Genomic DNA, 11,038 nt, shown 5'->3' with positions numbered 1-11,038 from the left:
CGTAGGCCTTCCACAGCACCCATGATTTCTGCATCATAGACTTCCGTCCTGGGCCCGCGGGGCCATGTCCCTTGGACACTAGGATAGGTCCAAAGTAGACTGCATAGCCGTACCCCGCCCCCTGGCTGGTCCGTGAGCCATCCGAGTATACTGAAATCTGCAAAGGGGCAGGGCTATAGTCTTTGTTGTCTGTTGGGAGCATGCGTAATGGAGGGAGAGGCAGCTCTATTATAGCGCGCTCTGGCAGGGGGCTGATGAGGAGCTGTACGATCCTTTTAAGCCTGGTTTTGGGCCTGCTTGTGGAGGCCTCTGTGGCTATTTGGGCAAGTGGGTGTTTAATATCCAGGCTCATATATCTTACTGCTGCCCTTCGGAGGATGCTGTTAAGTAGAGCCTCTGGGTCTGGTAGGTCTGCTTCACGGAGTAGAGCCGCAGTAGGGGTGGTCTTGTAGGCTGGGATAATAGCCAGGGCTGCTGTGCGGAAGAGAGAAAGCAGGGAGTTAACTACCCCTTTTTGTCTTTTGCCTGTATAGAAGACTTCTGCCCCGTACAGAGCTGTTGGGAGAACACACTGTATAACTGCTGCCCGCATGGAGGCCACTGGACAGCCGCGCTGGGTGTTGCTGAGTCTCTTTAGGTGCTGGGCGAATCATTTCCCGCGGCTAGAGACCCGATTAATGTGGGCGCTAAAAGTAAGCTTTGTATCCAGGAGAACCCCTAGCCATCGTGTGTATGTGGATGGTGTGATCTCCCCTATACCAGGTAGGGTAACTGTGGGGAGATGTTGCTGCTGCTTTCTAGAGAAGTGTTGTATCTCTGTTTTCTCTATTGAGAAAGGGAGGCCTGTCTCTGTCCCTAGGGCAGTAATTTGCTTGTAGGCCTCTACCAGTTGTTGTGAGCTCTCTTCCAGGGTATTCCCAGTAAATAGTATGCCTATGTCATCTGCGTAGCAGAAGGAACCCTCTAGAGTAGAGACTATTCTTGCTGCATATAGCAGGAAAAGTATTGGGGATAGGGGGGAACCCTGGGGGAGTTTACCTTTGATTGGTGCTGTAGCAGTGCCTTCTTTGATATGAACAGATACAGAGCGGCCAGCAAGCCAGTCCCTAATTAACTGGAGTAGGCCTTTGTGCAATCCTTGCAGGCGTAGGTGAGAAAGGACCCGTTGTTGTATTACAGCATCAAATGCCCCTTTCACATCCAGTAAGAGTAGTGAAGCATCTTTTCCCTGTTGGAAGGCCTCCTCTACCCTGTGAACAAGAACCTGGACCAGGTCAATGGCAGAGCGTCCTGGCAAGGCCCCAAAGTGGCAGGGGGCTAGCACGTCTGCCTGAATTGCTTTTATAGCCATTTGCTGTGCTACGAGGCGCTCCAGGCCTTTACCTAGGGTAGAGAGGAGGCTAATTGGCCGCCTGGCATTGAGTTGGGTATAGTCCCTCTTTCCTGGTTTCGGTAACATTATTATCTTTGCTGACTTCAGGCTCAGTGGAAAGCAGCCTTCCTCCATACACCTGTAGTACAGTTGTGTGATTGTATCCCCTAGTACGGGCCAGAGCTCCCTCCAAGCAGTGGTGGCAAGTCCGTCCTCCCCGGGGGCAGACGGGGGTGGGGCACAGAGAGCAGCCCAGCAGTGCTCTTTTGTTGGCAGGTGTAGTGAGCCCCGGGGCTTGTTTGGGGGTCCCTCTTCTGTCTGATTTGGAAGCAGGGCCCCCTTCTCTAAGAGGTGATTAAGGAAGGCGTCTGCTTTGCCTTGTGGGGTAGTAACCTGTGCACCTTGTATATTCAGGGGAGGAGCAGCAAGCTGGTCTGGATGTTGTATCCATTTAGCAAGTTTGAATGCATCTATAGGTGCTGTGGCTTGTTCAATTCGCTGCTTCCAGTATTCAGCCTTTGCCTGTGTAACAGCCTTCCGGAGCTGCTTGTAGTCGGGGTCTTGTTGTTGTCTTGTTTTATAAAGAATATCTGTTAGTTCTGGGGTCCACCATGGGGTCCTGGAGAGTCTGCGAGTATTGTATCTTGACGCGCCTTGAATTGCCAGCTGGGATATCTGAACTAGCTCCTTTGCTAGTAGGTTAATTGGTAGGCTTGGATCAGGCGGGCTTGCCAGGGTTCTGGCTTTCTCCCAGTTGGTAGAGCCAAGCTTTTGTACAGGGGAGGGTTCTTCTTGCTCTAGTATTATTCCAATTGTTGCATGGTCGCTTGGAGTCTTTAGATGATCTTCCACTAAGGCCCTTAGTGGTAGGTTGGAGAAGACAAGGTCTAAGGTGTTTGGTCCACGGGTAGGAGTGCCTGGCTCGAGGCAAAGTTCCAGCCCATGAGCATCAAGCCAATCCAGTAGTCTTGTCGCGCCGGGCGTGACAGTATGGGACTCAGCATCTGGCTGCCAGAATGGATGCCGGGTATTAAAGTCTCCTGCTAAGACGGTGTTCTCTGGGGGAGAATATCCTAGGAGTATGGAAAGTGTAGAGAGTGTAGAGCCAGCTCCAGCTGGGGCAACTGGGTCATTGGGGGGGCGGTAGATATTGATGATAGTAAGGCCTGCCGTGTAGATTGTGGTAATATCCGGTGGGATAGGTTCCGGGAGGGAATAGGCTGGGAGATCCCTTCGTACATATGTTAGAGTCCTGGGCCTGGTAGTCCATCGGGTCAGGGGACTGAACAGCTGATATCGTGGGTGAGTCTTGGTTAGGTGTTTTGCTGTATTTGTCCAAGGTTCTTGGACAAGGATGATATCTGCTTCAAAGGAGAGCAGCAGGTCATGTGCAGCGCCCCCCCCTTTCTATATTAGCTTGTAGTATTTTCATAGTTCAGGGGAGGTCAGGGTTTGGTTTAAGAGCTCCTGGGTGAGCTGTCTTGTAGGCTGGTTTGTAGTGGGGGTATTATCTGTTTGTTGTTTAGAGCTTTCTTCTGCTTTATTCTGCTCCTGTTGGAAGGCAAGCCGGCCTGCCTTGCGGATAGCAGCTAGAGCATCTTTTGAGAGGCGGGTGACAGTGTTCCTCTGGACTTTGGAGTCTGACTGGGCATTTTTGGAAGTTTGCTGCATGCGGGCCGCAGCAGTTGATATACTGTACACGGCAGTTATGTTCCTGTTTTGAAGATACAGCGTTCGCTGGAGCGGCAGGCCCGTGTATCATGGAAGCGGTGGCATCGGGTGCATTGCAAAGGCCTTTGCTTGGGGCGGGTGGGCCTTGATAGGCCGGACAGGCCAAAGAGTTGCAAGGGGTGTTGTAGCTTTTTTGGAAAGGCTATGGCTGCTGTGATAGAGTCCCGATCTACTGGGTGCTTTGAGAGTTTGGCCATGAGTGGCTTAATGCCAGTAATGCGCTCTGCTTCCATGCTGATATCTGTAATTGTAGTATCTATCCATCTATCCAGGGACCAGAGTTGTTTTGGGATCCGGGGGACAATAACCTGGTGATACTCTGTTGGTATTTCAAAGTATCCATCCCCAGCTAGGCTTGCAGCCTTCTCTGACAGTAAGAAGACCTTGCCTTGTTCAGTTGTAGTGATTGCATCCTGTTGATATCACTTGCACCTGTGTGATCCTGTCCGGAACTTTCCCTGCAAGGGTGACCCGGATGCCATGTGGTCCAATAGCCCGGAGGCTAGAGGAGGCCGGGAGGCGGAGGAAGATGCGGTGGTCAGTCTTGTTTGACTGCTTCAGCTTTCGTTGTGCTGGTTGCTTGGCTTGCGTACGGTGTTCTGGGGCAATAGTTTGCCAGTTCCCCTGGCCAGCTCTTGGGGCTGTCAGGGATGCCCAGGTTGTAGGCTGCGAGGTTCGCCTCTTCAGGGGGCCTTCGCAAGCTTCAGGAGTGGGAGGTTGGTTTGGCTGTTCCATCTGCCTGGATGGCTGTGGGGGTGCAACTGCTGTCATCTGAGGAATCTGCTGAGGGGAGTCCTGTTTTGCTAGGGAAACAAATCTGTCTGCGAGCTCCCGGGCCAGGTCTCTTGGGCGGCCCTGTAGGGAGGAGACAGTTAGATCTAGAGCTTTAGCAAGAGAGGTCATTGCTAGTTTCCAATCATTAAGAAGGACTAGCTGGTCGTCTGCTACCATGCTGACCTGCTCGCAGATCGATGGGGCTTGCGGCAAATGGGATACAGGGACCGGAGCTGCAGTGGGAGTCTTCTGTGGGGAGAATAAGGCCCTTCTCTTCAGGGAGTTCCGGGGTAGGGGGGTCGGGGTGGTAGGTCCTGAGGGGGGTTCAGAGTTTTCACCCAGGAGCGGAGTCCCCGGGCGGGCTCCGCCTGGGGGGGAGTCATCCACCTCCATGGGGTGGAGGGAATGATCGATGAGCAAATCGTAAGGGATCAGTTATTAGAGCAGTAGGGGGTCCTGTTCTCCCCTCGTCGTGTATATGTCGAGAGATGTGTATATGGCTCGATGGACTCAGTATAACGCCTTCTTCCGTGATCACTTCACGTGGTTGGCTAGTGGAGCCATTTACATCGCTCTCATCTTGAATTCTATGCAGGTCGGACTCGCGACTGACGCCTTGGCAGCCAGTAAGGCATTCCAGTCTGCCTCGTACGGGTTCACTGTCTTTTCCATATTGGGCCCCATCAGCGCCGCCTCTCTCATTATGCTCCAATTCTGCAGTATCTTTATCTGAATTGGTCAAAGGCTAATCAATGGAAAAGGAGGCGCTATTCTGAGCCGCATCACTTGTGACTTTGCAATAATTTACAGTGATATTCAAAACATGCAGCAAGATTGGAAAATCAAATGAACTGCTGAATGCGTTGAGTATGAGTGACCCTTTCCTTGCTACCTATCTTGATCCTGACATCTGCTTTATCATTACTTAATACTTGGTCTATGACTGACCTATGCTAATCGGCTATGTCATCTGATAGTTAGGTAAAAAGCATAAGCTATCTCTTAATAGACGCGGTAAGCCTCCTCTGGATATAAAAGATTTGGTAAAAGTTATTAAAACTACTATCAGTATAACTAAGAATAAATTTAGGCACGGCTGCTGTCAAGATGCTAGGTGCTCCGAAGCCCGTCCAAACTGTCAAGGAGACTGTCGATGGGTTCTTGGGGATTATTGATGACGCGACGACGGAGTCTGTTGGTGGGCAGGGGCGGGTTTGGTATGGGTCGGTGTTTCCTTGGTGGGGAAGCTTGTTATATTAGACATTCAAGAGATATCTACATCCACACGATCTGGATTAAGGAATATATGTTGAACTACGCAGCTCAAGTTGAGAAACAAAAATATCATTTGCCGGCTAGAAGAGCATGCGCCACGAAGCTATGCAAGGTCCAATTATGTATCTGCACCACCGGATTACTATAGCGAACCGTGGTATTTAGCGATGATGATATGTAGGCTGCAGCCAACTACGCTGTTTCAAGGAATTCGAGTACCATTGCTGAACATCCAGTTGAATGTCGAGTGTAAGAAAAGCTGAAACGAAGTCAGGCACTGATAGAACATACTACTACTGTTATGGTATATAGGTACCCTGGCGAGACGGGGCTGAACTAGGGAATGTTTACTGTAAAAGGAAAGAGCGCTGGTGGGCTGTGGCCTATACTCTCCTCGTGAGGCAACCCCTGCGCCGGTGCTTCTGCCCAATAAATTCGCCGCAGAGCTCCATTCCTGCGACATCCCTCGTGCCCGCATCTCTGATGGAACATTCTATGGGTTTTCTGGAATTATGTACACGGCTGCCATGCATTACAGCCTGATTCTTGATGACGCGGAAACTCAGGCCAAGAATCGCGGTGGCAGGGATGGGCAGGGATTATACGAGGGGCCTGAGCAACGATTATGCCCTTGACGCCAAATACCTCGACAGACTCCAGCTTCTTGTTGACAGCTCTAAGGGTCGCCCAACAAGCACCCTCATACTCTAGACGGTGTAGAAACAAAAAAAAAAAAAAAAAAAAAAAAAAAAAAAAAAAAAAAAAAAAAAAAAAAAAAAAATCTTCCTTTCTCGATATCAAGTCCGTGCTCCAGTCCCTTTTCCTCGAGTAAAAGCCCTTAACAACCCCTGCGGATCAATGACCATGCCCGGCAACTGAGAAGTTATCATAGGACACGTGGTCATGGTGCGCTGGTAGGTGAAATTCCCCTGTTCTAGACCCGTATCGATGGAGACTAAGTCCCCTGTCAAGGAAGACTTGTCCCTATCACATCTCTGACTAACTATCTATTCCTGTCTAGCCGCGTACTAACCTCAGAGGGTAACATGGCACGAGGCATACTAGGTACTGATAAGCTGAGTGCTGTAGGGTTACAGCTGGGTTATGTCTTGGACCAGGGTTCCCCGCTTGTTAGCTCAGATCTATACGAGATGTTGCATTTATTCTATATCTCGCTCTCGAGGTGAGCGGGCTGTGCTTTCCACGTCAACAGGAATCTTAAGTTATAATAATCTCGTCTGCTGCCCCTTTGACTCAATGATTTTCAGTACTACTAATCTCTGATTAACCCTCTACTGCTATAATTCCACAGCCGACTCCCTCGTTTTGACTGGCCGTCAACTTAACACTAGTAGCACCAAGAGACCACTCCACGGTGCTTAGCATACTTATTTCAAGGAAGCTTTAGTCACACAATCCTTTGATAAGTACCTCCCCCTAAGATGCCTCCGATACAGAACCGGATCCACGATTGACATGCTAATATTCACACAGTCAACACGACATTAAGTCAGATATGATGTACGGGCTCACGACCCTCATGGCCTTCTCCATGATCCCTGCGTCTGCCATGGCAGCCGCAGCCACCAAATGCAGCGCGCGCCAACACAAAGAATTTGACACAATCGGCTATAACCTTGATCTATATGTCACGCTTTGTGTTCACCGCAGCGCCAACAACTACTACCACGCCTATGCCGACATCTCATGGAAAGATGGCGGCGGCGGCTTGAGCGCGGGCATGGAAGACCTCATTCTGAACCTGCGGCTGGAGCGGAACGACGCAGATAAAAGGAGTGAGGATATTAGTATTAAGGGGCTGGTTAACTACGACGACTCGGGATCCACTCGGATTACTGGAAAGACGTTCCATAGTACTACCACAGGCGGGTGGACTGCGGATGGCCATGTTAAGTGGGATATTCAGAATGATGGCGCAGGCGGTGGTACCTGGTCTTTGACTGGGTCACCTAAGATCTAATATTTGGCTGGATTAAGGTACAAGAGAAGGAGTTTAGTGGACTTATTGATCTTGACCCTGTCATCCTAATTATCACATGAGATCGAAAGATTTCGTCAGACAGGATAATTCATCTGTACCGTCCAGATGTGATACACTAATAGTACCTGGCATACGCACACCAACCAATTCTTCTTTGCCAATCACCTTGATAAGAGCTTGACAAGGGACGTCATAGGGGCCTTGGTAGGGGCCTTAAGGCCTAAGGTTGGGCGTAAAGCACCCCTAATAACTAGTTGCATTAGTATAGATACGGTATGTGGCTAGCGGACCGTGATGTGCGTTGTTTGAGGCGAATGTGCGTATAATTGGCCTCTACTACTAGCAGTCGCGCAAATTTCATAATCTAGGTTTATTCTTCCTGTATTCGGCCCGCTCACGGCAACGGTGAGTATTGCACTAGAACAAGGATCTTCTCAATCTCTCGGACTATCTACATGAGTTGGGCCGATGGCCAAGATCCGCGACACAGTCACGGCGGGCACCCAGTCAAGTTATGTCGAACTTCACCGCGTACGTAATATTCGGTACAAAACTCCAGAAGTATGAAAGTCTGATTCATTGAATCTAGGAGTGATCCTGCACTAAATACTAAAAAAACAAGGTGTAATCTAACTAAAATAGGAAATAGGCATGTTACAAGGAATGACCGAGCAGGCGCTGACTAACAGTAAATTCAGCGTTGGACTAGAATACGAGCGGTCACTAAAGGTCGACAGGGTTATATTCACATCGTGCAATAGCCGAGTATTGGTACAGATAAATGTCTATTTACAGAATTAACCAAGTGTAATGAAATCGGCTCGTGAGTAAAACATTAGAAGAAAGGCGCTAACGCGGCAAACTGTAACAAAATAACCAAGGCTCATTGATTGATGTTACGCGCGTAGCTACTACAACGGCACTCTGACGATCCGCGTCCAACCGGCGTACAATCCACCGGCAAGTTGGGAAACTGCCGGGTATCTGTGCGACGCGTACGAGAACCGCACATTTGACGTGAACATCAACGTCATGGCCGGGTTCAAGAAGCCTCCGTCCGCGTCGGCGCCGCACATCAACCCTTCTTTCTCAATATCGAGGTCTGGCCTATGCCGTATGAGCTGGGGTTGCCGCGGAAGGAGAATTATACCCACAGTGCAACATTCAGTGTCGCATCTGAATTGGGGTAATTGTCCCTGCTGAAGTTTTTCTTGCCTTCCCGCCCATAAGAGGTCACGCCCTAGATTGACTTCTTGCATGCCTCCAAGGTTTCAGAGGACTTGCTGACGAGAAGAACTGTACATAGCGGAGACGAGGGACCACTGTATAAACTCAACATGACGACGGCCATGAGCACGAACACGAGCGGCAGCTCAGCAGGTAGCACCACGAATAGCGGGTACCGCTTCGATGGCGAAGCGACGACAGATTTTTCCCTATGGAGCCAGACATTCGCTTTCAACGTCTCTGGCGTCTGTAGTGGCTGGAGTTCTACGAATGCGGTCCTTTACTCAGGAGGCCTCATCAGGCCTATCAGCAATCATAGTGATAGCGGGTATGACTGGATTACCAACATCACGGCGCCCGATACTGCGATATCAGGGCTGTTTGATGAAGAGATGGCGCAAGTCCGGCTCTCGAGTGCCTTTTCCGCAGCCCGCGCGCGAGACAGGAAAATTGTGGGCCGTGTTGGACTGATCTTCTCTGGGAAGATGATAGTGAGCGCTCGGATCAGTTGGTCTTGGGGCGGGAGACGCCGGATTGGAATGCGACATTGGGGTTTGCGAGGGGAAGTGTGGCGGGTGTTGAGGATGGAGGTTCAAGGGGCCTGGGCATCTTGTGGGCTCTAAGTTTGACCGGATTTGTCGGCATACTGTTGGCTATATGATGTTTTTCGGGTTCTAACAACGTTTAGACAACCGTGGTCTTGATTACCAACAGCTTTCTAGTTTTTTTCCCGCGGGTGCGGTCGAAGAATTGACAAGCGTGGGTTCAGACACCAGTCGAGGGGCTGAACGATAGCCAGGGGGCCCCTTCTTTTCCAACGTGGATAAATTAGGCATGTCTCCCTAGACCTCGGCACCACCCGCCCACGGGTCACCCACGGGTTACCCTCACCCACCCATGGGTGAGAGGTCCTCACCCGTCACCCAAACCCACGTACCCATGGGTGACCATGGTCCACACATGGTCAGTGGACCATGGTCACCCACGACTCACCCGTCTTTGCATAATTTTCCATTTCGGGACAGATTTTTATGCATAAAGCTGATAAGCTAATCACGTATTCTATCGCCGTTTATAACCGTTCCAGTATTACATTGATTCTTGCAGATATATGCGCATATTCTCTATGAAAAATAAGGAAATAGCTTTGTATCCTTTATCTCTTCAGATAATCAGGTCGAATCACCATGTATCTAACAGGCTAGGTATCGTGGTGATAGTGGGTTTGAAACCACAATCAATGTTCAACCTTGAAGGGGTTATATATATCAGTACCAGAGATCACTATATAAATACTGCTGAAGCTATTACCTCTGCCGGTATGTTCGCCTTATTGGCACAGAACTTGAACACCTTGTAGATCAATTAGTTCAGCCTTCTCATGCTATATTGCCTTACCCATATTCTTCAATCCTGCTTGTATAACTTAAAGAGCCTGAATCTGATTATATAGCGTGAGTGTATAGACCTCCTTGGCTTTGTTCGGAGCTTGTGGATGTTAAGAGATCATCAGATGATATCTGCCGGATATCTGCCAGATACCACAACATCCAATGGATATCTGCTGATTATCCATGGATATCAGAGAATAATCCGTGGATAATCGCATGATATCCAATGGATATCATGTAGATATCCGCACTAATATTACTAGTAAACCAATCATGATAGAAGATAATCTAGAAACTTGATCTATCAAATCTACAATCATATTCCTGTAACTCCCAGGTTTTATTATCTATCCTCTAAGCATTCCCTCTCTTAATGCTTCGTAAGTCCCCTTACCTGAGTTACCTCTCTCTTAATCATAACTTCTAGCAGTATCCTACCCGAAGATGTCACAAAGCCAGCAATCCTAATTCTCTGACTCTTTCTATGAACCTGACTTCTTACATTCAGATAATACACAGCATATCCCTGATAGTCAACATACTATTATCTCTACATCAGACTCGGACTTTGTTTTCCCACCCCCGCGATCGCGCCCCCCTGAGACACTTTCACGTGTTGGACCTAGATTTCGCAAAAATTGGATCCTTTATTCTGATATGTCGAGGGATGACTTTGTTAGGTGGTGGCTACAGACAGACTTTGGATCAAAGAAGGAATTACAGGATACAATATATTGGGATGGGAAGAAGAGCTCATCATACTGGGAGCATTTTGATCAGGTTGCTGATGAGGAAACCAGCCAGCCAAAGGTTATGTGCAAACAATATTTGAATGTTCTTGTTCACCCAGGTCATCGTCGAGCAGGATTATCTCCAATGAAAGCACATTTTAAAGGAGCTGCCTGTAATAGACGGAGTCGTAGGACAGGAGGAATCAATCAATATAGCAGAAAGAATCGTATCAAATACTTGAATCAAGGACTCAGTAAGTACAGAAGACTGAAGCTTGAAGAATCCAAGAATTTGAGGGTTCTTCATCTATTTATATACATATGAGGATCTGTCGAGGAGTATTCCATAACTCCATCTCGGAGTAATACAAACTCCACTTGTATGATTGATACCGAGCTCGATATCTGTTTCTCCGTGAGGTCAAAGATACTCCGATAGAGAGGTGGGGAATTCCTATTACACTGCCTGTCAACGTACGGTACCAAACAACAGAAGGGTATAGACCAGCTTATCCAAGACTCGGTTAGTATAAGG

The 11,038-nt window shown here is 48.8% G+C and overlaps 2 protein-coding genes across 2 annotated transcripts; one reads left to right on the top strand and one right to left on the bottom strand.

Annotated features, from left to right (window-relative positions):
* The first annotated feature begins 7,962 nt into the window (after positions 1–7,962).
* BDW70DRAFT_145513 (uncharacterized protein) lies at positions 7,963–9,204 on the top strand. The gene is given in 3 exon segments (XM_073738438.1): positions 7,963–8,842; positions 8,878–9,051; positions 9,064–9,204. 2 exon segments carry the CDS (start codon positions 8,492–8,494, stop codon positions 9,040–9,042), a joined length of 516 nt encoding a protein of 171 aa, XP_073590843.1. The 5' UTR covers positions 7,963–8,491; the 3' UTR covers positions 9,043–9,051; positions 9,064–9,204.
* A 1,610-nt stretch (positions 9,205–10,814) lies between these two features.
* On the bottom strand, positions 10,815–10,965 carry BDW70DRAFT_145512 (uncharacterized protein; the record flags this gene model as incomplete). The annotated part of the gene is made up of 1 exon (XM_073738437.1): positions 10,815–10,965. A coding segment is annotated over one exon (151 nt), but the record flags the coding sequence as incomplete, so codon positions are not given.
* Between the last annotated feature and the right edge of the window lie 73 nt (positions 10,966–11,038).

Source organism: Aspergillus foveolatus (assembly GCF_047715535.1).
Source record: "Aspergillus foveolatus strain CBS 279.81 unplaced genomic scaffold BDW70scaffold_154, whole genome shotgun sequence".
NCBI classification, from domain to species: domain Eukaryota; kingdom Fungi; phylum Ascomycota; class Eurotiomycetes; order Eurotiales; family Aspergillaceae; genus Aspergillus; species Aspergillus foveolatus.
This window is presented reverse-complemented; position numbering and strand designations above follow the sequence as displayed.

Bases quoted from the DNA above. Each gene is read 5' to 3' on its own strand.
- BDW70DRAFT_145513 (XM_073738438.1), top strand. From the start codon at position 8,492: ATGACGACGGCCATGAGCACGAACACGAGCGGCAGCTCAGCAGGTAGC. The intron at 8,843-8,877 runs GTTGGACTGATC...GATGATAGTGAG, and splicing joins ACAGGAAAATTGTGGGCCGT to CGCTCGGATCAGTTGGTCTT.